Source organism: Spathaspora passalidarum (assembly GCF_000223485.1).
Source record: "Spathaspora passalidarum NRRL Y-27907 unplaced genomic scaffold SPAPAscaffold_1, whole genome shotgun sequence".
Taxonomy (NCBI): Eukaryota; Fungi; Ascomycota; class Pichiomycetes; order Serinales; family Debaryomycetaceae; genus Spathaspora; species Spathaspora passalidarum.
In genome coordinates this window covers 412,058-434,122 of record NW_006767425.1, presented here as the reverse complement: position 1 = coordinate 434,122, position 22,065 = coordinate 412,058, and the positions used below count along the sequence as shown (strand labels likewise).

At 40.9% G+C, this 22,065-nt stretch overlaps 10 protein-coding genes across 10 annotated transcripts; 8 read left to right on the top strand and 2 right to left on the bottom strand. All coding sequences in view use genetic code 12, as the record gives it.

Annotated features, from left to right (window-relative positions):
• Positions 1 to 6: 6 nt before the first annotated feature.
• On the top strand, positions 7 to 1,403 carry TIF34 (translation initiation factor eIF3 subunit i; the record flags this gene model as incomplete). The annotated part of the gene is made up of 1 exon (XM_007372163.1): positions 7 to 1,403. One exon carries the CDS (start codon positions 43 to 45, stop codon positions 1,090 to 1,092), a length of 1,050 nt encoding a protein of 349 aa, XP_007372225.1.
• Positions 1,404 to 1,533: 130 nt separating this feature from the next.
• Positions 1,534 to 2,487, top strand: SPAPADRAFT_57891 (uncharacterized protein; the record flags this gene model as incomplete). The annotated part of the gene is made up of 1 exon (XM_007372162.1): positions 1,534 to 2,487. One exon carries the CDS (start codon positions 1,572 to 1,574, stop codon positions 2,427 to 2,429), a length of 858 nt encoding a protein of 285 aa, XP_007372224.1.
• An 866-nt stretch (positions 2,488 to 3,353) lies between these two features.
• Positions 3,354 to 5,876, top strand: RAD16 (DNA repair protein; the record flags this gene model as incomplete). The annotated part of the gene is made up of 1 exon (XM_007372161.1): positions 3,354 to 5,876. One exon carries the CDS (start codon positions 3,354 to 3,356, stop codon positions 5,874 to 5,876), a length of 2,523 nt encoding a protein of 840 aa, XP_007372223.1.
• Positions 5,877 to 6,163: 287 nt separating this feature from the next.
• LYS2 (L-aminoadipate-semialdehyde dehydrogenase) lies at positions 6,164 to 10,460 on the top strand (the record flags this gene model as incomplete). The annotated part of the gene is made up of 1 exon (XM_007372160.1): positions 6,164 to 10,460. One exon carries the CDS (start codon positions 6,194 to 6,196, stop codon positions 10,394 to 10,396), a length of 4,203 nt encoding a protein of 1,400 aa, XP_007372222.1.
• Positions 10,461 to 10,684: 224 nt separating this feature from the next.
• Positions 10,685 to 12,169, top strand: SPAPADRAFT_47888 (uncharacterized protein; the record flags this gene model as incomplete). The annotated part of the gene is made up of 1 exon (XM_007372159.1): positions 10,685 to 12,169. One exon carries the CDS (start codon positions 10,685 to 10,687, stop codon positions 12,167 to 12,169), a length of 1,485 nt encoding a protein of 494 aa, XP_007372221.1.
• Positions 12,170 to 14,847: 2,678 nt separating this feature from the next.
• On the top strand, positions 14,848 to 16,361 carry PDE2 (3',5'-cyclic-nucleotide phosphodiesterase; the record flags this gene model as incomplete). The annotated part of the gene is made up of 1 exon (XM_007372158.1): positions 14,848 to 16,361. One exon carries the CDS (start codon positions 14,877 to 14,879, stop codon positions 16,305 to 16,307), a length of 1,431 nt encoding a protein of 476 aa, XP_007372220.1.
• Positions 16,362 to 16,738: 377 nt separating this feature from the next.
• Positions 16,739 to 18,942, top strand: SPAPADRAFT_57886 (uncharacterized protein; the record flags this gene model as incomplete). Its single annotated transcript, XM_007372157.1, has 1 exon — positions 16,739 to 18,942. The coding sequence occupies one exon, from the start codon at positions 16,915 to 16,917 to the stop codon at positions 18,877 to 18,879; it is 1,965 nt and encodes a 654-aa protein (XP_007372219.1).
• On the bottom strand, positions 18,889 to 19,683 carry YKT6 (palmitoyltransferase; the record flags this gene model as incomplete). Its single annotated transcript, XM_007372156.1, has 1 exon — positions 18,889 to 19,683. The coding sequence occupies one exon, from the start codon at positions 19,555 to 19,557 to the stop codon at positions 18,958 to 18,960; it is 600 nt and encodes a 199-aa protein (XP_007372218.1).
• A 119-nt stretch (positions 19,684 to 19,802) lies between these two features.
• Positions 19,803 to 20,834, top strand: YPT7 (Ypt7p; the record flags this gene model as incomplete). Its single annotated transcript, XM_007372155.1, has 1 exon — positions 19,803 to 20,834. One exon carries the CDS (start codon positions 19,936 to 19,938, stop codon positions 20,779 to 20,781), a length of 846 nt encoding a protein of 281 aa, XP_007372217.1.
• Positions 20,790 to 21,792, bottom strand: MIA40 (Mia40p; the record flags this gene model as incomplete). Its single annotated transcript, XM_007372154.1, has 1 exon — positions 20,790 to 21,792. The coding sequence occupies one exon, from the start codon at positions 21,775 to 21,777 to the stop codon at positions 20,851 to 20,853; it is 927 nt and encodes a 308-aa protein (XP_007372216.1).
• Between the last annotated feature and the right edge of the window lie 273 nt (positions 21,793 to 22,065).

The window sequence follows — 22,065 nt, the reverse complement described above, 5'->3', positions numbered from 1 at the left end:
CAAAATATAGAAGATATACAGATAGACAACCAATACCAAACAATGAGACCAATAAAGTTGATGGGTCATGAGCGTTCATTGACTCAAGTTAAATACAACAGAGAAGGTGACTTATTATTCTCAGTTGCCAAAGATAATGCCGCATCTATCTGGTATTCATCCAACGGTGAAAGATTGGGTACTTTAGAAGGACACCAGGGGGTAATTTGGTCTATTGATGTTGACCCAGAAACCCATTTGGTTGCTACTGGAGGGGGTGACTTGGCTATCAAGTTGTGGAAAGTCGAAAACGGTCAATGTTACTACACTTGGGAATCTCCATCTCCAGTTAGAAGAGTGGCATTTAATTCTGATGGTACCAAGTTATTGGCTGTTGCCGATCAAGTTATGGGTCACATAGGTACTATTTCCGTGTTTGAAATAAATCAAGAAAATGCTACTTTATCCAACCAAAAGGCAGACCCAGTGTTAGTTATTAGCACTGCTGAAGGTGGTTCTAAAGTCACAGTTGCTGGGTGGTCCGGTGATAACAAATACATCATTGCTGGTCATGACAATGGATCTATTTCCAAGTATGACTCACAAACTGGAGAATTAGTCCAATCATTACAAGCTCACGGTATACACAATGAAGAAAAGGTTGTTTCCATCACCGATATTCAATTTGCCCCAGAAGACAAATCTTACTTTATTACTTCTTCCAAGGACAAGACTGCTGTTTTGATTGACGTTGATACTTTTGAACCATTGAAATTATACAAGGCTGATGCTCCAATGAACACCGCTGCCATTACTCCAGTCAAGGATTTCGTTATCTTGGGTGGTGGTCAAGAAGCCAGAAATGTTACCACCACTGCTGAATCCCAAGGTAAGTTTGAAGCTAGATTCTACCACAAGATTTTCCAAGATGAAATTGGTCGTGTCAAGGGTCATTTCGGTCCATTGAACACTGTTGCTGTACACCCAGATGGGTCCGGTTACAGTAGTGGAGGAGAAGATGGTTTTATTAGAGTGCATACTTATGATAAGTCATATTACGATTTCCTCTTTGATGCTGAAAGAACCGAAAAGGTTGATAATGCTGCTATTTAAAGTTTACAGTTCTCTCCATCAGTTTTTTAGTACGTTTTCCCAAAACTTGTATATTATTTCTAGGCTAATAAAATAATTACCTGTTAAACACGTCTGTTTTACACGATGGCAATTGTAATCAACACAACGAATTAGTAATCTCTATGAATGTAGAACAAAGCCGATCTAACCCAATTTGGAAACACACGTAGGAAGTGTAACAAGAAGTAAACAATTAGTCAGAACGGAGATAAGATATACAAGTGGCGACTCGCATTGTTTGCGGAGGTAATCTTCGTTTGATTTGTCATACATCCACAGAATGTTCTAGCAAAATACACCACGAGAAAAACACACGATTCTGGTTGCAAAAATCATCTCCACGCTTTTGCCGTCAGGATTAAATTACTATAAAAGGAAAGCCAAATCCTCTCTTGATTTACATTTATATATTCTGTTTTTATTCATTATAAATATATAATACAATTACAACTTTAACCATGCTTCAAATCTACAGCACCTATGCTTCTCCATTGGACGACTTGTTTTACCAATTCGAAAGACAAACACTCTATCCAAGACATAGTCCCCTTGATGTTTTCCCCAGACCGGTGAATCCAAGATTCGGTAGCTATAGATTCTGCTCACTTCAACAGGCAAACACGGGAAGAACTTCTGTCCAGGTGAAACAAGTTGAAAACGACAACAATCATCAGATCCACATCTATAATGCCAGGGGGTATAAAGGTTTCGACGTTGAGGTGGTCAAGAGAGGAAGAGAATATTATCTTGTGATTGAATCTGAGATTGACAGTTTTGAGAGGGTATTTAGGTTAAACAAGAGTCTTGTCGATTTGAACAATATTGAATTGCAAGTTAACGATGATGATGAGTTGTTGATTACTTTGCCATATAATCGTGAAGTTGAAAAGGAAAGGGCCGCCAATGCTTCAAGAATTGCAAAGAGAAAGGTTGAAAGAAGGAAAGAACAAATCAGGCAGAAGAAACAAGAATTGGAGCAGTTAGAGAAGGAGCTTGTCGAGGATGAGCAATTATCCAGAGAGCTGGAAGAGAAATTAGAACAGCTTAACAGACAGGACGAAGAACAACAACAGCAAGAAGAAGAAGAACAGCAACAACAGCAACAAGAAGACGTACAAGAAGAAGAACATGAAAAATCTTCAGAGGCAGAAACGTCTGAAACAGAAGATATTGTTTCTGATACTGAAGTAAACAACATTGATGAAACCACCCAAGAAGAGCCGCAGGTAGAGAAGAGTTTACTGCGTTCATCAAGCCATAGTCCAACCTTAGAAGATGCCGAAGATGAAGAATTTATTAGTGTTTCTAAGCCTTAGTTAGTACTCCCTAGTTTTATGTTTTTTTTTAGTTTAATTTCAAGTGTTTTAATGTTTTCGAAGAAAATTGACCATGTATCAGATAGGCTGCGGATATTATGCAACTTGTAGAAACTGCCATAGTTGAAAATCAACTTTTTAGAGCTACGAATTGAGTATATATAGAAACTTCAAAATCAAACTTTAATGTTTGAATCTTGATCTCTCAAGTGTATACCTACTCGACTATGTAAATTCCCTAAAGCAAATAAGAAAGTACATACTTACACCTAAAAGAAAAAGGTTTCAAACATGGCTTTAGAAATCCATTCTCTGATGTGTATGATTTCACCAGATTGGAATTGTCATCCAGATGCAAATGCATATGCACAACAGATAGACAAACAAACATAGTTTTGAATCTCGATCTGTAATTTATAGGCTTGTTCTCGATTTACAATTGTACGCCAATAATCAATCATACAGCCTACGGATCAACAGTCAAAAAAAAAAGTGAGTTTTTTTTTAACTCGCAATCAGCTGGGCACATCATTGATTAGTTGCAGTATCTATCTAAGACACCCTCTATCATTGATTACCTGCAGTACCTGTCTGAGATATTCTCCCGAACAAAGGTTCAATTACTTGCCGCTGTGTAATTACAAGCAATGTAGAAAACATGTAAATGCAAAAAAAGAAATCTGTAGAAAAAGAAATGGTTTATTTAAAATTAGTTGTTACCCGCCCGATGGAGACTCAAAATGGCAATGTAATGATCTGCAGGGGCCAAACGGTTCACGTGATCGATAAATGAGCTTTTTTACTAATCAGTTCCCAAATTTTTTTTTCACAAAACGATCTATCGTCTTTTTGCATCTTTCACTACAACACCTTTAGGCGACTATATTAACACATTAATAGAATTCTAAAGTTATAGATCAAGTCATGGCACCATCTAGAAACAAACTACTGAGTGCCTCAGCATCAGCATCAGCATCGGCATCGGCATCGGCATCAGCTAGCAGCTCCGATTCAGAAGGCGGCGGGTTCGTGGTGAATGATCCCCAGTACTCCCGAAGGAATATGAGAAAGACCAGAAGCCAAAACACGTCATATAAGGAGGAGAGCGATGATGACTTTGATCCTGACACGTTTGCCAATGTGTCTGTCCCACAACGGAAACGAAAGACGCGTGCCTCGGCAACCACCCCATCGCGTACCAATAAGCGGAAGAAGGCTCCTAAGGAATCAGACGACGATGACGAGGAGTTCACTCTAGATAATGTCCTAGAGGACGAAGCTAGTTCTGCTGACGAGGACTTGGTGATTGTGGGAAGCAGTAGTGTCGACAGGAATGGCTCATCTGCCGATTTATCCATCGTGCTTTCAGAAGAGAGTGAAGATGACATACCACTTGCAAATAAAACAGCGCCTAAACGAAAGAAGAAGGCCCCGGCTAAATCTAAGAAGAAGAAACCCGTCAAGGTTAAAGTTCCATATTTCACGCGTATCACTAATAAATTATATGACATGCATCCATACTTGAAGGACGTGTTTCCATACTTGGCAAACTGTGAAAAGGTAGAGACTAAACGAGCAGAACACCCCCCGGGAATGACAATACGACTTTTGCCCTTTCAATTAGAAGGGTTGAACTGGCTTATTAAGCAGGAGGATGGGGAGTTTCAAGGGGGGATTCTTGCTGATGAAATGGGTATGGGTAAGACTATTCAGACGATTGGGCTCTTCATGCATGATCGAACCAAGAGACCAAATTTGGTTGTGGGACCCACTGTTGCATTGATGCAATGGAAGAATGAAATTGAAAAACATACCGATCCAGGCATGTTGAAGGTTTTATTGTTCCATGGCGCCAATAGAACAACCAGTATCGAAGAACTATCTGAATATGATGTGATTCTTACTTCCTACTCTGTTTTGGAATCAGTTTACCGTAAACAAACGTATGGATTCAAGAGAAAGCTTGGTGTTGTCAAGGAAAAGTCCCCCTTGCATAATATGGAATTTTACCGAGTAATTCTTGATGAAGCACACAATATCAAAGATAGAACATCTAACACCTCAAAAGCAGCAAACAATCTCAACACGAAAAAGAGATGGTGCTTGACCGGTACTCCTTTACAAAACAGAATTGGTGAAATGTATTCGTTAATTCGATATATGAAAATTGAACCATTTTTCCAGTACTTCTGTACCAAATGTGATTGTAAGAGTTCTGAATGGAATTTTTCGGATTGGAGACATTGTGATCATTGTGGACATGCACCTATGGTACACACCAATTTCTTTAATCATTTCTTGCTCAAGAATATTCAGAAACATGGGATTGAAGGTGATGGGTTGACTAGTTTTATGAACTTGCGTTTGCTTCTTGACAATATAATGTTGAGAAGAACCAAGCTCGAGCGAGCTGATGATTTGGGATTGCCTCCTAGAATTGTGGAAATACGGTATGATAGGTTCAATGAAGAGGAGAAGGATTTGTACACATCTCTTTATAGTGATTCCAAGAGAAAGTTCAACCATTATGTGGCCGAAGGGGTTGTTTTGAACAATTATGCCAATATTTTCACCTTGATTACCAGAATGAGACAATTGGCCGATCATCCTGATTTGGTGCTTAAGAAATCAGGGAATAACGCTATTTCTCATGATATAGAAGGGGTGATTATGTGTCAATTGTGTGATGATGAAGCAGAAGAACCGATTGAATCCAAGTGTCACCACAGGTTCTGTCGAATGTGTATTCAAGAGTATATTGAATCGTTTATGGGCGAGGAAAGCAGTTTGGAATGTCCAGTTTGTCACATTGGGCTTTCTATAGATCTCGAACAGCCTGCTATTGAAGTGGATGAGGAATTATTTACGAAGGCATCGATTGTCAATAGAATCAAGATGGGGTCGCATGGTGGCGAATGGAGATCTTCGACCAAGATCGAAGCATTGGTTGAAGAATTGTACAAACTTCGCTCGGATAAACATACTATTAAATCAATTGTGTTTTCTCAGTTCACGTCGATGTTGGATCTTATCGAATGGAGATTGAAACGTGCCGGGTTCCAAACTGTGAAGTTACAAGGTTCAATGTCTCCACAACAGCGTGACAGCACAATTAAACATTTTATGGAAAACACCAATGTGGAAGTATTTCTAGTTTCGTTAAAGGCCGGTGGTGTGGCACTTAATCTTTGTGAGGCATCACAGGTGTTCATTATGGATCCATGGTGGAATCCCAGTGTGGAGTGGCAGTCTATGGACAGAGTGCACCGTATTGGTCAACGAAGACCGATTCGAATCACGAGATTCTGTATCGAAGATAGTATTGAGCTGAAGATTATCGAGTTGCAGGACAAAAAGGCCAATATGATTCATGCTACGATTAATCAAGACGATGCGGCAATCAGTAGATTGACTCCCGATGATTTACAGTTTTTGTTTATGAATTAAGTGTATAGATGTAATAGTATTACATGTGAAACGAGGGTGAATTGTATTTGACTGCAAAAATGTTGCAAACGGATTAAGTTGCGACAAATAAGATAACGCGACAGACACAAAAGGGGAGTACAAAAAAATGACCGCTGAGTCATAAAAATTAGTGCGGCGAAAAAAATTAACCGCTATCGGACAGACGATAAATGTTTAGTCACCAGCAGACAAAAAATGGAGAACAACCGACACTGAAAAATTTCACTTTGTTTCCCACTTCTTCTCTTTCTTCTTCTTCTCTTACCAATTGAACTTAAAGAATACACGAATCAAATATGTCAGACTACTGGTTAAACTATTTGGTTAATCCTACTTTGTCTGTGTTACCCCATGACTATTTAAAACCAGCAAACAACAAATCCGTAGAAGGTACTTATACATTCGACATCCCAGGCAAGTCCAGCGATGACTTTATCTTTGGCTTGTCCGTGTTTGCTGCTTTGGTCTACAGATTGACCGGTGACGAAGATATAGTGCTTGCTACCGATGCTCCCAACGATCCTACTGAGTTCATCATCAGATTGAACTTGACCCCGGAAATCACCTTTGGTGATCTTGTTGCTAAAATAACCAGTGAATACGAAACTAGTCGTAGTCATGTCAACTACAAAACCTTATCAGAAGTTTCCCAGACGATTAAAGATGCTAACAAATTAGAGACAAACCCGGCTTTGTTCAGATTGTCCTATCAACATGCCAATGAAAACCAACAATTGAATACCACCGTTGAAGGGTCAATTCGTGATTTAGCCGTGTATACCGACGGTAAAAAGTTTACCATCTTTTACAATGCGTTGTTATATTCTCATGACAGAATTGTGATATTGGGTGAACAATTTAACCAATACATCTCCAGTGTTTCTGAAAACCAAGACATTGCCATCACCAAAGTCAATTTGGTTACAGAATCACAAAGAGCACAATTACCTGATCCTACTTTGGATTTGGATTGGTCGGGATACAGAGGTGCCATTCAAGACATCTTTATGGCCAATGCTGAAGCCCACCCAGACAGAACCTGTGTTGTTGAAACCGAGTCCTTCATGGACCCTAGCTCCAAAACTCGTACATTTACTTATCAACAAATCAATCAGGCTTCCAACATAGTTGGTAACTACTTGAAGGAAACCGGGATCAAAAAGGGCGATGTGGCTATGATTTACGCATACAGAGGTGTCGATTTGATGATTGCCGTCATGGGTGTGTTGAAAGCTGGGGCCACTTTCTCCGTCATTGATCCAGCATATCCACCATCTAGACAAAACATTTATCTTTCAGTCGCTAGACCACGTGCATTGATTGGATTGGAAAAAGCTGGACAATTGGATCAATTGGTCGTTGATTACATCAAGGATGAGTTGGATGTCATTTCCACCATTCCGCAATTGCGAGTTAATGACGATGGTTCTTTAGTTGGTGGGTCCATCGAAGGAAGTTCTGGTGATTGCCTTGCCGACTATCAAAAGTTCAAGGATCAAAGAACTGGTGTCATTGTTGGTCCCGACTCCAATCCTACTTTGTCGTTCACTTCAGGATCCGAGGGTATCCCCAAGGGTGTTTTGGGTCGTCATTATTCGTTGGCTTATTACTTCCCCTGGATGGCCAAGAGATTCAACTTGTCAGAAAATGACAAGTTTACGATGTTGTCGGGTATTGCCCATGATCCAATTCAAAGAGATATGTTTACACCATTGTTCTTGGGGGCACAATTGTTGGTTCCTACTGCTGATGATATTGGTACTCCTGGTAAATTAGCCGAATGGATGGCCAAATACGGAGCTACCGTGACCCATTTGACTCCAGCAATGGGTCAATTGTTAAGTGCTCAGGCGTCTACACCAATTCCAAGTTTACACCATGCCTTTTTTGTGGGTGACATTTTAACCAAGAGAGATTGTTTGAGATTACAAAGCTTAGCCGAGAATGTCTACATTGTGAATATGTACGGTACCACCGAAACCCAAAGAGCCGTTTCGTACTTTGAAATCAAGAGCAGAGCAAGCGACTCGTTATACTTGAAGAACTTGAAGGACGTGATGCCAGCCGGTACTGGGATGCACAATGTGCAATTGTTAGTAGTTAACAGAAACGACCGGTCCCAGACGTGTGGTGTCGGTGAAATTGGGGAGATTTACGTTCGTGCTGCTGGTTTGGCCGAGGGGTATCGTGGCTTGCCGGACATGAATGCCGCCAAGTTCATTACTAACTGGTACGTGGACCCTAGTCAATGGGTTAAGCAGGATGAAGCTAACAAGAATCCGGAACAGACTTGGAGAGAGCATGGTTGGTTTGGTCCAAGAGATAGAATGTACAGATCAGGGGACTTAGGTCGTTATTTGCCAGATGGGAATGTTGAATGTTGTGGTAGAGCTGATGATCAGGTGAAAATCAGAGGGTTTAGAATTGAGTTGGGAGAAATCGATACTCATTTATCGCAACATCCATTAGTTAGAGAAAATGTTACCTTGGTCAGAAGAGATAAGAATGAAGAACCAACTTTGATTTCGTACATTGTTCCTAAAGAGTCTCCAGAGTTGCACAATTTCAAATCGGAAATCGATGATTCGGCCGAAGAAGCCAATGATCCAATTGTGAGAGGATTAGTCGCCTACCGTGAATTAATCAAGGATATCAAGGCGTATTTGAAGAAAAAGTTGGCTTCGTATGCTATTCCAACCATCATCGTCCCCTTGGTTAAATTACCCTTGAATCCAAATGGTAAAGTTGACAAGCCAAAGTTGCCATTCCCGGATACGGTTCAATTAGCCGCTGTTTCCAAGTTGAGTATTTCCAAACAACAAGGAGAAGAAATCGAACAAGAGAAACTCACTGCGTTGGAACAACAAATCAAGGACTTGTGGTTTGAAGTGTTGCCTAACCGACCAGCCACCATTTCTAAACAGGATTCATTCTTTGATTTGGGAGGTCATTCGATTTTGGGTACCCGTATGATTTTCGAATTGAGAAAGAAATTGAATGTGGAAATTCCTTTGGGTGTTATCTTTAAGAATCCAACCGTTGAGCAATTTGCCCGCGAGGTGGAGACTATTATCAAGGGTAATGATGTTGTCGAATTGGCTGATGAAGGTGAAACTGAAAGAGAAGCCAAGAAAGAAGAACCAGTTATTAACTATGCCAAGGATGCCGTTGAATTATCCAAGTCTGCATTATTATCCAGCTATCCATCATTGAAGGGGCTTGACAGTTCCAAGACCATCAATGTGTTTGTTACTGGTGCCACTGGATTCTTGGGTTCATTTATTGTTCGTGATTTGTTGACTTCTCGTAAGGGTTTGGACATTAGAGTTTTTGCTCATGTGAGAGCATCTTCGGTTGAAGCTGGGTTGGACAGATTACGTCAAACTGGTACCACATATGGTATCTGGGATGAAGAGTGGACTTCCAAGATTGAAGTTGTTTTAGGAGATTTATCCAAGAAGCAATTTGGATTGGCTGACGATGCATGGACTAAATTGACCAACACTGTTGATGTGATTATCCATAATGGTGCTTTTGTCCATTGGGTCTATCCATACTCTCAATTGCGTGATGCTAATGTCATTGGTACTATTAACGTTCTTAACATGGCTGGTGAAGGTAAAGCCAAGTATTTCTCATTTGTCTCATCCACATCTGCGTTGGACACTGATTATTTTGTCAACTTGTCCGATGAGTTGTTAGCTCAAGGTAAACAAGGTATTTCAGAAGCTGACCAATTAGCTGGTTCTGCTAAGGGGTTGGGTAATGGGTATGGACAATCTAAATGGGCTGCTGAGTTCATAATTAGACGTGCTGGAGAACGTGGATTAAAGGGTTGCATCACTAGACCTGGTTACGTTACTGGGTTCTCCGAGACTGGTGCTTCTAACACCGATGATTTCCTTTTGAGAATGCTTAAAGGGTCAGCTGAGTTAGGGTTGTACCCTGACATCACCAACAAGGTCAACATGGTTCCTGTCGATCATGTTGCTCGAGTAGTTACTGCTACTGCATTGCACCCACCGGTTGAATCGGAATTGGCTGTTGCCCACGTTACTGGTCATCCAAGAATCCACTTCAATGATTTCTTGGGATGCTTGAAGACATATGGATACGAAGTCAACCTGGCTGATTATCCGGTTTGGAAGACTGCATTGGAGAAATATGTGGTTGAACAAGCCAACGAGTCTGCTTTATTCCCATTGTTGCATTTTGTGTTGGATAACTTGCCACAAGATACCAAGGCACCGGAATTGGATGATACTAATGCCGCCACTTCTTTGAAGTTGGATGCTGAATGGAGTGGAGTTGATGCCAGTGAGGGTAAGGGTGTGACTCCTGATCAAACTGGTGTTTACATTAGTTATTTGATCAAGATTGGGTTTTTGCCTGGTCCTACTGGCACAGGTGAAAAGAAGTTGCCTGAAGTTGAGTTGAGTAAAGAGACTTTGAGTTTGATTAGTCAAGGTGCCGGTGGGCGTGGATCTGCTGCCAAGTAAGCATGTAAATATATAACTACAACTATCACTATACATAAACATTAAGATAAACATGAAGATAAACATGATACACCGTAGATGAAGGGCCTGCCCCCATAGGGTTAAGTGTCGACGAACTGCAAAGCTGCTGCGCCCCACATAATCAGGCAGACGGGCACCGAAAAAAGCCCAGCCAAGAAATACCATAACCAAAATACCACAAAAATACGTCATCACATTACGGCAGGTTTAAACGTCGTCCTATTATTCTTAATTTAAACTTTCCCAAATTTAGGAAATGCCAACAGAATGAATGGAGAACAACCGTCACGAGAGTCCCAGCCGGCGACTTTACAACTGGGATACACATCACCATCACAACCTGACACAGAACCGATACCAACAAGCACACCCTTGCACTCACCCACAATAGAATTGAGTGAGCCCGTAGGAGGTACCGACAATCATCTCCACGTTTTCCAAGGCGCTCCTGATTCAGTGTCACCTGCATTTGATCCGATCGAGCCAGCTAACAACAACAACGACGACGACGACAACAGCAACAACAACCACCACTACAAACAGCCCACCAGTCCAGATCTGGATGGAATACTACTATCTCCTCCCGGCATGAACAAGCTGTATTCCTACGGAGGAACAATCACACCGCCATCCGGGTTTGGCAATGCCAATCTCTCACCACCGCTGGACAAACTATACAAGAAACAACCACGGCGAGAATCATTGGCAAAAAAGAAAGATATGTTGAATAACGCATCCGGAACTAACCTCAATATGTTTTTACGAGGAGACCGACGACAATCATGGACGGGCGCCAAGCCGGAGTTGATGGATAGCCCCAAGATCAACCTGAAGTTGATGATGACTTCCGCTTCCAATAACACCAGTCTTGGCACTAGCTCAAGCATGAAGTCGACGATATCCTCAGGGAAATTAAATGGAATATCGGATAAGAACCGTTTGGTGGATCAGTTTTATCGACCCAATGTGAAGCTACACAATCGCGCTCATAGCAGTGTTGACTTGGCTAGTATTTTCAAGTCGAGCATTGAATTGACTCCTGGGAAACGTCGATGGATGAACGACAGCGAGATGATGGAATCTACGTCCGGGTCGACGTTGAATCATGAGTCGGCATTGACTGACGAACTGTTTAATGAGATTTTAAACCAAGGTGGGTTCAAGTTTGAATTTGATCGAGAAATGCTTGTCCAAGATGACGAGTTGATTAATTTTGTTTTGAATATAGATACTATTCTCGACGAGTATCCTCAAGATACAAACAGACCTTATGAGCAATTGGAGAGAATTATGACTAGCATGACCGACAAGCTAGAGATTAAATTCAAGAATATTTTATTACGACACCAGCCCACCAAGAACAAGTCTCTTGAAGAACTCGACTCTGTAGAGAAATATCTCCACGGGTTGAAGTTGCAAACGGCAGAGTTAATCACGCAATTGAACAATAACCGAGAGCTAATCCGGTCAAAGTACCGAGAAGAAATAAATGTCAACATCAACAAATTGACTCATGTCACGGCGCAATTGAAAGGGTTGGAAAAACGATCAAATGCATTCAAGGAGAAGATAACCGAGGAAAATATGGTTATGTCCCAGGATATGATTGAAAAGTTGGAGCTATTGGAGAATATCAACCTCCGTATGCGGGAATACTCGAGAATCAGGAAAGCGAGAAGGTTTAGACGAGTGCAGATGCTCCTTTCCATTGGTGTGGTTATATTTTTAGCGATATACTATGGCCACAGGTGAATTTTGCAACATTGGAACAACAAAAAAAAATAATAAACATCGAGTCAAAATTATGTAACATTCCTCCCCCAAAAAAGAGTCAAAATAGTCGAATGTTTGCAAATTAGCAAAAGTACCACATTTTTAGCAACCAAGCGTGTATCTCCGACATGATGATGGTCCGCTGGAGATAGGGCACCAAACTGCCAACACCGAGAAGCCTTTGGGAAAAAAAGATAAGGGGACAAACAATGACAATGTAGAGAAAATAATCGGCATAATGTAATTAATTAATTTACGTGGGGCAATAGATTCGGCCCGGATATGAAAAGTTATATAGATGGAGATAATATACAAAGCATTAGATAGAGTAATAGATCTGACACTTGACATGTTGCACGATTTAAACCGATTCAAGTGTTGATTTAATCACGTGAAATCACTCATTGTGGACGATGGAATTCTGATACGGGATTTGAAATTTTTTTGACATGGAACGCGCACGGAATAGGCACGGAATTTTGACAAAGGCGAACAAAAGGTGGTGGTGGTGGGCTGGCCCCAAGGGTTCCCATAATTGTGTCATAAATATTGAGCGGCTTTTTGGGGGATTATTTTTATGACTAAATAGATACTCGATTCGAAAATTTCAGTTATTTTCGAAATGCCGTTGAACCGCAAGCATATGGCAACAACAAGAAAATATGCAGGAAGGAACAAGTCAAATTTAGAGTTTAAACAATCACTTACACCGTTTGCATAATCGGTGATGTAAATCCTCCCGGTCTACCCCTCTCTAGTACAGCTCGTACTTTTAAATTCTGACGGCTCTAAAACGTTTCTACGGCTTCTGGCTAGTTCATGACAATGTAAAGGCGAAAAATGTGGTTTCCAAGGACTAATTTACAGGGCCGTTTTAGCAACACACGGGCGCGAAAAATAAAATTGGAAGGAGTAGGAGAAAAAAAAAATTATACGGGTTGGATCTGTTCAACGGTTGTGCCAAAAAAAAAAAAGTCACGACCGGTAAATTTTGACTTCGAATTTTTATTTTATTTTATTTTTTTTTTTGGTTTTACAACCAATTTCTTATAATTATCGGACTACGCCGAATTTTAATACAGTTTGGAATTCAGCGTGTACATCAGTGTTTCGTGTTTTGAAAGAGGATTTCCCTATACCAAAGGTATTTTAGATAACACTAGAACTAGCCAAGAAAGCTTGACATAGATTAACTTTTCCTCCCCAATCTAATATTACTCCACTACCCACACAAGAAAAAAAAATTCGGAGAGGGTTACGCACAAAACCGGTGGCACTTCCATTAGAAATTATACTTTACAAGCTTATCTTGAGTATAACCTGATAACGTATTCAAGAAGTCGTTGTACTAGTCAATACGTCACAGGAACAACCACAATAGCAATTTCATTGAATCACATAATTAGCCAAGCAGCTACTACACAAAGAGTATATCCAGTTTGTGGTTGTAAAGTCTTTTCAGGTACACGTTAATTGATACATATTATTACATACACGAAGATCCTAACATTGTTTATAGAACATTTTAGGAAAGTCTAACGATCAAATCGTGCTTACAACCTACATAATACAGTTCCTCCCATTGAATTGCTGTTCGACGTGGATTTGGTAGAATTTTGCTATATAATATTTCAACCGCGGTCATACTTTCCCATCGAAGGAATTCATTCAATTGTTTTGCCGTATTTAAAATTTGGGGTACGACAACTCACAGTAGGAATTTAGCCAAGAAATCATACGTAAAGCACAAAGGCAAAATTTCAAGTGGTTAAGGTGGAAGTTTATCTCCGACTGAAGCAAAAAACAAAAAGCAGAAAAAAAAGAAAAAGTTTAAACGTTAATTAACGAACTCCCAGCAGGTTAAGTTTAATTGTTTTCCAGGGAAAATAAATTCTTCATTATAACCCCGGTGGATATTCGAAATTACACCTACTAGCCCAGTTGTCAATTGCAGAGTTAAAATAACTGATTATACACAGGAATTCTACTGTTTTACAGGTAAAGCTTAATTCTTGGGATATCTTACGCTAGGCTATACTTAACATTTGAAACATCCAAGGAGGAGAAAAAGTGTGGTATCATTTAAAAAAAATTGGAAAGAAATCACAAACAATAAAACGCAAAATATTAAAAAAGAAAAGGCATCTCAGCAAACATTGAAGTATTTTGTTTTTAGACTGGATTTCTTTTTTTTTTTAACTTTGGATTATAGACACATCTACTTGCATCATCCCCTGTGGGTTTAGATTTCATATTTATCATTTACAACAACATTTGTTTGATCCAATCAAGCATCCCAGCAAACGTGGCTTACGCATAATCATTAGCATATAATTTCTTCACATCTTGCACGCATTTCACATAATACAAGATGGTTGAAGTTTTATCACTCATAGCACATCCTCCACGGATACCCAACACTACCAAGAGGAAATTTTTCACCCGGTTCAGAGACTTGCTTTGTTTTTTGTTTAAAAAATCAAGTGGAGAGACTGACGCCAACCATCCCATCATCGTCATAATACCGCATGGTGAATCCAAAAAGAGTTCTCGATTAGACTCACTATGTTTTGAAGACAAACTATTATTATTGAGATACTATTTTGGTCATTTGAACTTGCTTGTATGCAATGAAACCATCACGGCAAAACACATGGAAGAACCTATAGAGAAAGTGGCCCAGTTAATGTCTAATAGAATATCTCGTGTGGAAACTTGGACCGGAACCGGAAAACAACCAATTAACGATAAATACCATACAACTCACGTCAACGATCACTACGAAACCAACAGCAATAGCAAATCAAATAGTCATAACAATACGGACAGTGAGTTCCATCCGCCTAAAGTTTCAGGAATAATACCAACCATGACATATATCCTAAATAACAACTCCACCAAGGGAGAAGCCACTATAGAAGCATTAACTTATTTCAAGGATTTAATTCTCGAAGAAGTTGATTTCCTCAGTTTATTATCGTTTGACAATAAGCATCTTTCTCAGTTATGTTTTGCGGTAGGAAACTGGTCATTCCCAGCCCATGAATTATCCAATGATGATTTGGTGTATTGTGCATATTTAATGTTGAATTATGCCTTGAAACAATTGGGACCAGTGGAGGATTTGCACATACCTGACCAAAATGAATTATTATGTTTTATATTCATGGTTCGAGACACATACAAAAATGGCAATCCATTTCATAACTTCCGCCATGCCGTGGATGTAGTTCAAGCCTGTTTCCATTTCCTCGTACGACTTGGATGCTTGCCTGAATTCAAACAGTTGAATCTTGACCCAGAAAATAGCCAAGTAAATGACAAGACTGATGTGAGTGCTGAGTTGAGTAAAACTGACCGCCATTTGAAAATTGTTTCTAGCGAATCTGATCATTTGAACCCATTGCAAACATTGGGGTTGTTGACCGCAGCATTGGGGCATGATGTGGGACACCCCGGGGTAACTAATGCATTTATGATTAAGAATGGTGCACCCACCTCATTAATATTCAATGACCGTTCTGTATTGGAGTCATACCATTCATCGGTGTTTATAAATAAGATTTTGGCGGTTAATTGGAATAGTTTATTGAGTGCCAAGACCGATCGTGATTCCGGGTTGACGGTGCGGGAATTAATCATATCATCAATACTAGCCACCGACATGGGCGAGCATTTTGAGTACATTAACAAGTTAAAGAATTTGAAGTCTCATGATGAGTTTATCAATTACAATAATAAGGTGAAGCTAATTTCGTCATTGTTGATTAAATGTGCTGATATTTCCAATGTCACTCGTCCATTGCGAGTGTCTGCGCAATGGGCCATGGTTTTAGCCCGCGAATTTGAAGAAGTTGCTGTATTGGATGCGAAATTGAATGACGGGAAACAAATTGATATCAATCAAGATATAACTTATGAACCGATCCCTCATGATTTGCAAGATATCTTGCGTGAGAATCCAAATTTACACAAGGGGCAAATCTTTTTCATCAATACGTTTGCCGAGAATTTATTTAATAGCGTAGCGGACTTGTTACCAGAAATGAAATACGCCTGTGACATAATTCAGGAGAATAAGGGATTTTGGTTGGTTAGAGATAAACAAATTGGTTAATGTGTTTTTAGGTATACTTTTATATATAGCATTTATAGAGTTTTAACATGTATTACAAGAGTTGATGTAGAATTGCAAACCAGAAACGATACTATGTTGGCATAGAGACCCTTGCTATGTAGTTGCAAGCACATCGAATAGCATTATGATAAATATGGTTAGTCCTTCATGCATAGTAAGGTACTGCCCAGTTGTTTGCCGCGGTTATTGACACATAAGAACATTCCACAAAAAAAGGGCTAATATTAAAGTCATCTCAATTCGCCCTACCAAAAAAAAAAAAAGGACTTGCTCAGTTTTTGGGGGATAAACTTTTTTTTTCTTTCTTTTTTTGACAGGCCTGGGTGGATTGTTTTCTGGATCCGTGAGGCACTTTTGAACTTTTCGCACGAACGTCATCTTTTGTTTAACCTACGGTCTAAACTTCTTCCATTTCATCTCGCTGTGCCCAGGACTTGCCCGCTGTGTGAACAGAAAAATACGCAATTTCTAAGTGAATTTAAATTCATTTAGCCAAAAGCACCCAGCACATAGCACATCTAAAGTAACCACTTTAGCCTTTCCAGGTTCTTTCAATTCTTGTCGAATCTATTCCACGTTCATCAGTATGGACCAGCAAAGTTCAAACAAGTCTCCTAACCCGTACTCAGAAACTCCCATTATATTGTCCCCACCTCCATTGGAACAAGAGCAACAACGTCACATACAACAACAACTCCAATCACATCTGCAAAAACCACAACCTATGAGCTTACCACCGTTTGCCCAGCACACTGCTGCTCCTTCGTCCAACCAACTTCCTCAGGGCCACTCGGAAAGACAGCAAAGCGTAGGATACAATTTACAACACGAGTTTGAGACTCTCACTGCAGATTTGGATTTGGATTTGCGAAACAATTTACCTACCCATTACGAAAACCAGCCGCCGTCGAAACCGCCACTTGAAGTGCCACAGCCACAACACTTGTCAGCCAGTTCTGTCAATGAAACCAGCTTGAAATCACCTGGATTAATGGCCCCATCGGCGAAATACGGTGCTTTAGGTGCAGATCTTTTAGGAATCTCTTCATCAGGTTCATCATCAGCTTTGCTCCGTGATTCGGCATTGTCGCCAATCCCGCAAATTCCCTCCGCGAACCTTGCGTCGTTGTTGAAACCTAATGGCGTCTCCCTGTACAACTCGCAAAATAGCAGCACGACCCCTGGGAACACCAGTACTGGATTCTTGGGCCCTCCTCCATTAGCATCAATCCCTGATCGTCCGCAATCTGTCAATGACTTTAGCAATATTTTCAATCGTAACGAGTTAAACCTGTTTCAATCATATGCTCAGCCCCAGCAAGCACCACAACCGCAACAACAGCAACAACTCGGCCAAGCAAGCTTTTATCTGGATTTATTAGTATTTAGCAACTGGATTGAAAACTTGAATCCTCAAGATAATATCACCATGATTGATTATTTATGCAACAGTTTGCCGCTTGATATTTTGCTAGCTTTCAAATCAAGGTTGGACCACCATTTACAAGCACCCAAATTGCAAACCCAGCCTGCGCAAGCCCAGGCTGCTCAACAACAGAATTTCAATTTAATGTCTCCGCTCAACAATTCCTATTCTCAGGATTTATATACTGACATTGAACAATTGAATCTTCAAGATTCAAAACTCCAACAGCAGCCACAACAATTGCAACATCCAAAACCTACATTCAGACAAGGCGCCCAATACTTAAACATTATGGATCGCATTGCCAGACCTAAATCGGCAGAACCATCTGCTTCTGGGATCAGATATGGTAATTCTCAACAACAGTTTGAAAGATCAAGAAGCCCAACCAGTCATTTATATGAGAAGACAAATTTCTTACAATTGGCTGCAGTTACCAATGCACCTGTGCGTCACCACTACGGACATGACGACGATTTATCATCACACACCGCATTGAAGTTGGGAGCATTAGCCACGATTAATTCCCGCGTAGCCCTTGATTCAAACAGGAAACATGGACATTCTCACGGTGCAACTGGGGCCACTTGGAACCTAACCATGCAACAACAACAACAACAGCAGCAGCAGCAACAACAACAACAACCGCAACAGCCACAACCACAACATAAACACACTCAATCGAGAACCCATGCTGCTGTTGCCTATGAGGATTCTCTTAACAGAAGTTTGAATTCTGCTTCTGTGCCCGCTAATCTTCACCGTACGACTAGTTCAAAATCAAGCTCTTCTAAAAAGAAAGGACCGCAATCGCCAACATCTAACAATACACTGACCACTGCAGCAACTGCAGCAGCAGCAGGTAGCACTACCCCATCGACTACCACTTCCTCGTCTATGCCTAGTGAAGTTGCCAATATCGAGTTATTAAACAATATTCCAGCTTGGTTAAAGTTGTTGCGCTTACACAAGTATACTGAATGCCTTAAGGACATTCCATGGAAGGAACTTATTGAGTTGGATAACGATGAATTGGAAGCCAAGGGGGTTGCGGCGTTGGGAGCCAGACGTAAGTTGATGAAGGCGTTTGATGCTGTCAAGGCCAGCTTGAACGAAAAAGAATAATCTATTTGATATAGAGAATTGCATGTATTACCATTGTATAGACAATATAAAACTTATAAACCCAAACTGAAAGCAAACTTACATAATTACACAACATGAATTTGTCTTCTTGGCTTGTTTATAAAACATTCTTGAAGACGAGGACAACGCTTCTGATTTGTCAACCAATGCATCCAACTTCTCACCTCTTTGTAACACACCTTCGATGGTCTTGTGCAAAACCACTTTGGTTTCATCCAATTCTTGTTGCACCTTCATGATTGAGTCTGCTTGAGATGGATCCTGGTATTTCTTAACGTATACTTCCAATTGATCGTATGCCAAGCTGGAATTCGTAGCTTCTATGTTGGCGTACTCGTTGGATGGATGTAACGACAAGTACTCTTCCAAGACCTTGTTGATTAATGTGTATACTGGTCTAACGGGGTATTCCTTGTCGGTGATAATGACACAGGCGACGCCTTCAGATCTGGCATAAGTGTGTCCGACATAATTTCCTTCTTCGACACTTTGTCTTTGTCCGGCTTGTGTACGTTTGGATACGGTTTCAGCAAAGAAAGTCATGAATTGAGAAACCAGGTTTCTCTCAAAGAAGGAGAACTGGGATAAGTCCCTGGCCGAAGTCAATTCTAAGGTCTTGTCGCCGGTTCTTAAAATTCCTATATAGTAGATCTTCATATTGTATGCCCTTGTGAGGATGTGCTATGTGTATTGCTATGTGGATGTGCTATGTGTATTGCTATGTGGATGTGCTACGTGTTTGTTTGCGATAAGATTGCCTTCAGCGATGTTAGTTACACACGCAAACCAAAGAAGAAGAAGAAGAAGAAAAAAAAAAAACTTGAAATTAAACAAAAAAAAAAAACCTGCGCCGCTTGTCACCAGATCAAATTTCACAGGGTAGACGAGTTTTTTTGTTTACTACAAGAAACAATCTATACTACAATCTACACCACCAACGCCTAGGGCTCTCATACGCTAATCCAACAATCCAACATACATCAAATACTATAATGGATAAGATATACACTCACTAATATAAAATATAAATACTGCATGTCTGGAAAAACTCAAACGCGACATCCGCTCGAAACGACACCGCCGGTCTTGCAAAGACGATCACCTCAGCCTCAGAGCACACCCACACCAACTTTAAAAGTCATACTATTGGGGGATCTGGGAGTGGGAAAGACATGTCTCCGATCCCAGTTTGTCCACCACATATTCACCAATGCATACAAGGCCACCATCGGTGGTGACTATCTAACTACCACGGTCACTCTACCACAGGAGAAACCGCGACATCTGACCAACTACACCGATTCTACATTAACGGGGTCGGAGACTCCACAAACACCACAGACTTCCGAGTTCACTTCACTCAAGAGCATAAAGGCCAGTGTACCTGATAAGGTGAACTTGCAAATCTGGGATACCGCAGGTCAGGAACGGTTCAATTCAATTTCACAGGCGTTTTATCGTGGTGCTGATGTATGTGTGCTAGTATACGATATCACGAATTACGAGTCGGTGTTGAGCATGCGCGATTGGTTTGCGCGATTTAAAGAGCATTGTCATGTGGACTTCCCTGGAGTTGTGGTGGTAGGAAACAAAATGGATAAGGTGAATGAACGATGTGTTGACTTGGAAGAGATCAAAGATTTAATAACGTCAAACACAACCACGGCAAATGTAGGCGATTACATTGACGACTGGGATGCTTCATTGATGGAAGTGACTGCAAAAAGACTAGATCTAGTAGAAAAAGTATTTATCCAGCTGGCGAAAACAGGCGTAGAGAGATTGCTAGGTAATCGTAATCAATCGAGACGATTACAGGATTTTGATAATATAGAATTGCGAGACACTTTGTCAGCACGACTGTCTCGATGTGCATGTTAAATACTTTTGATAGAATAGACTTGATTGTTTTATATACAGATGTAAGATGTTCTATATGATTGTACATGCTTATTCAGAAGCGGAAGCGGAGGAGGAAGTGGTGGCGGCAGCAGCGGTGGTGGCAGCGGTGGTGGCAGCGGTGATTTCTTCAACGGCAGGTTCAACGCTTTCAATAACATTGGCTTCAACAGCTTGAACATCTCTTTCTTCGGATTCTTCGTACAATTCATCCTTGTAATGTTCAGGATACTTCTTGAAACAGGATCTCATGGTTTCGAACTTCTTGATACAGTCAATACCCTTTGGTTCGGTTTCGGAAAACACAAAACAAGAAAAGGCTTCCTTGAATTCTTCACCACATGGACCGTGGGCCATACCTCCTAAACATGGACAGTCCCAGTTGATTTCCCCGGTTTCCGGGTTGAATGCGGCTTCTCCTTCTTGGTGTTCGCCTTCCGAAGCTTCAACGATTTCAGCTGGGGTGGAGGTTTCAGCAGGAGTAGAAGCTTCAGCTTCAGTAGGAGTATCTACTGGAGCTTCAGTAGATTCGGCTGGAGTTTGAGCAGCAGCTTCGGCAGCAACTTCAGGTTCAGGACTAGCTTCTGGGGTTGGTTCAGGAGTGGTTTCTGGAGTTTCTGGTTCAGATTGGACTTCTTGCTTAGCTTCAGTGAATTCAGCAGCAACAGCTTGCTCATCCTTGGCTTCTTCGACTTCTTGCTTGACTTCCTTCTCGGCATCCTTGTTCCTATGCACAGAGAGCTTGGACTCAAACTTTTCTGGTTGGAAAGTGTCCTTGATCTTGGAAAAGGTTGATTCGGTCTTGTTCCCGTTGCTGGACGACCAAAAGGCGTAGACCAACCCGGCAGCAATGAAGACCCCACCGACGGCCAATCCCGGGTTGGAACTGGTGGTTGGCTTAGGGGTGCTGTAGTGTCTGACTCCACGGAGGGTGGATCTGGCTGGACGGATTGAGGATCTAGCGATATATCTATACATGATTTGTCTAATCTTGAGTTTTAATAGGGTTAGCAATTGCTGTGAAAAATTTCAGTAATTTTTTCTTGAAGGTTGTTCGCAGTAGAAAGGCGAAGATCGGCAACGGTGGAAAATCCCGCTGAGTAATTAAGAAGGGTGGTGTATGCAGGAATAGTGTTTTCGGTCAGGTCCCACCGGAGTTAACATTGCTATTACTCCAGTGCTTATCGATCAGGTAAGTGAACAACACAACATGGATTGCAGATCTACCAAATGGATAAACGTTGAGGTATCCACACGTGACAACTC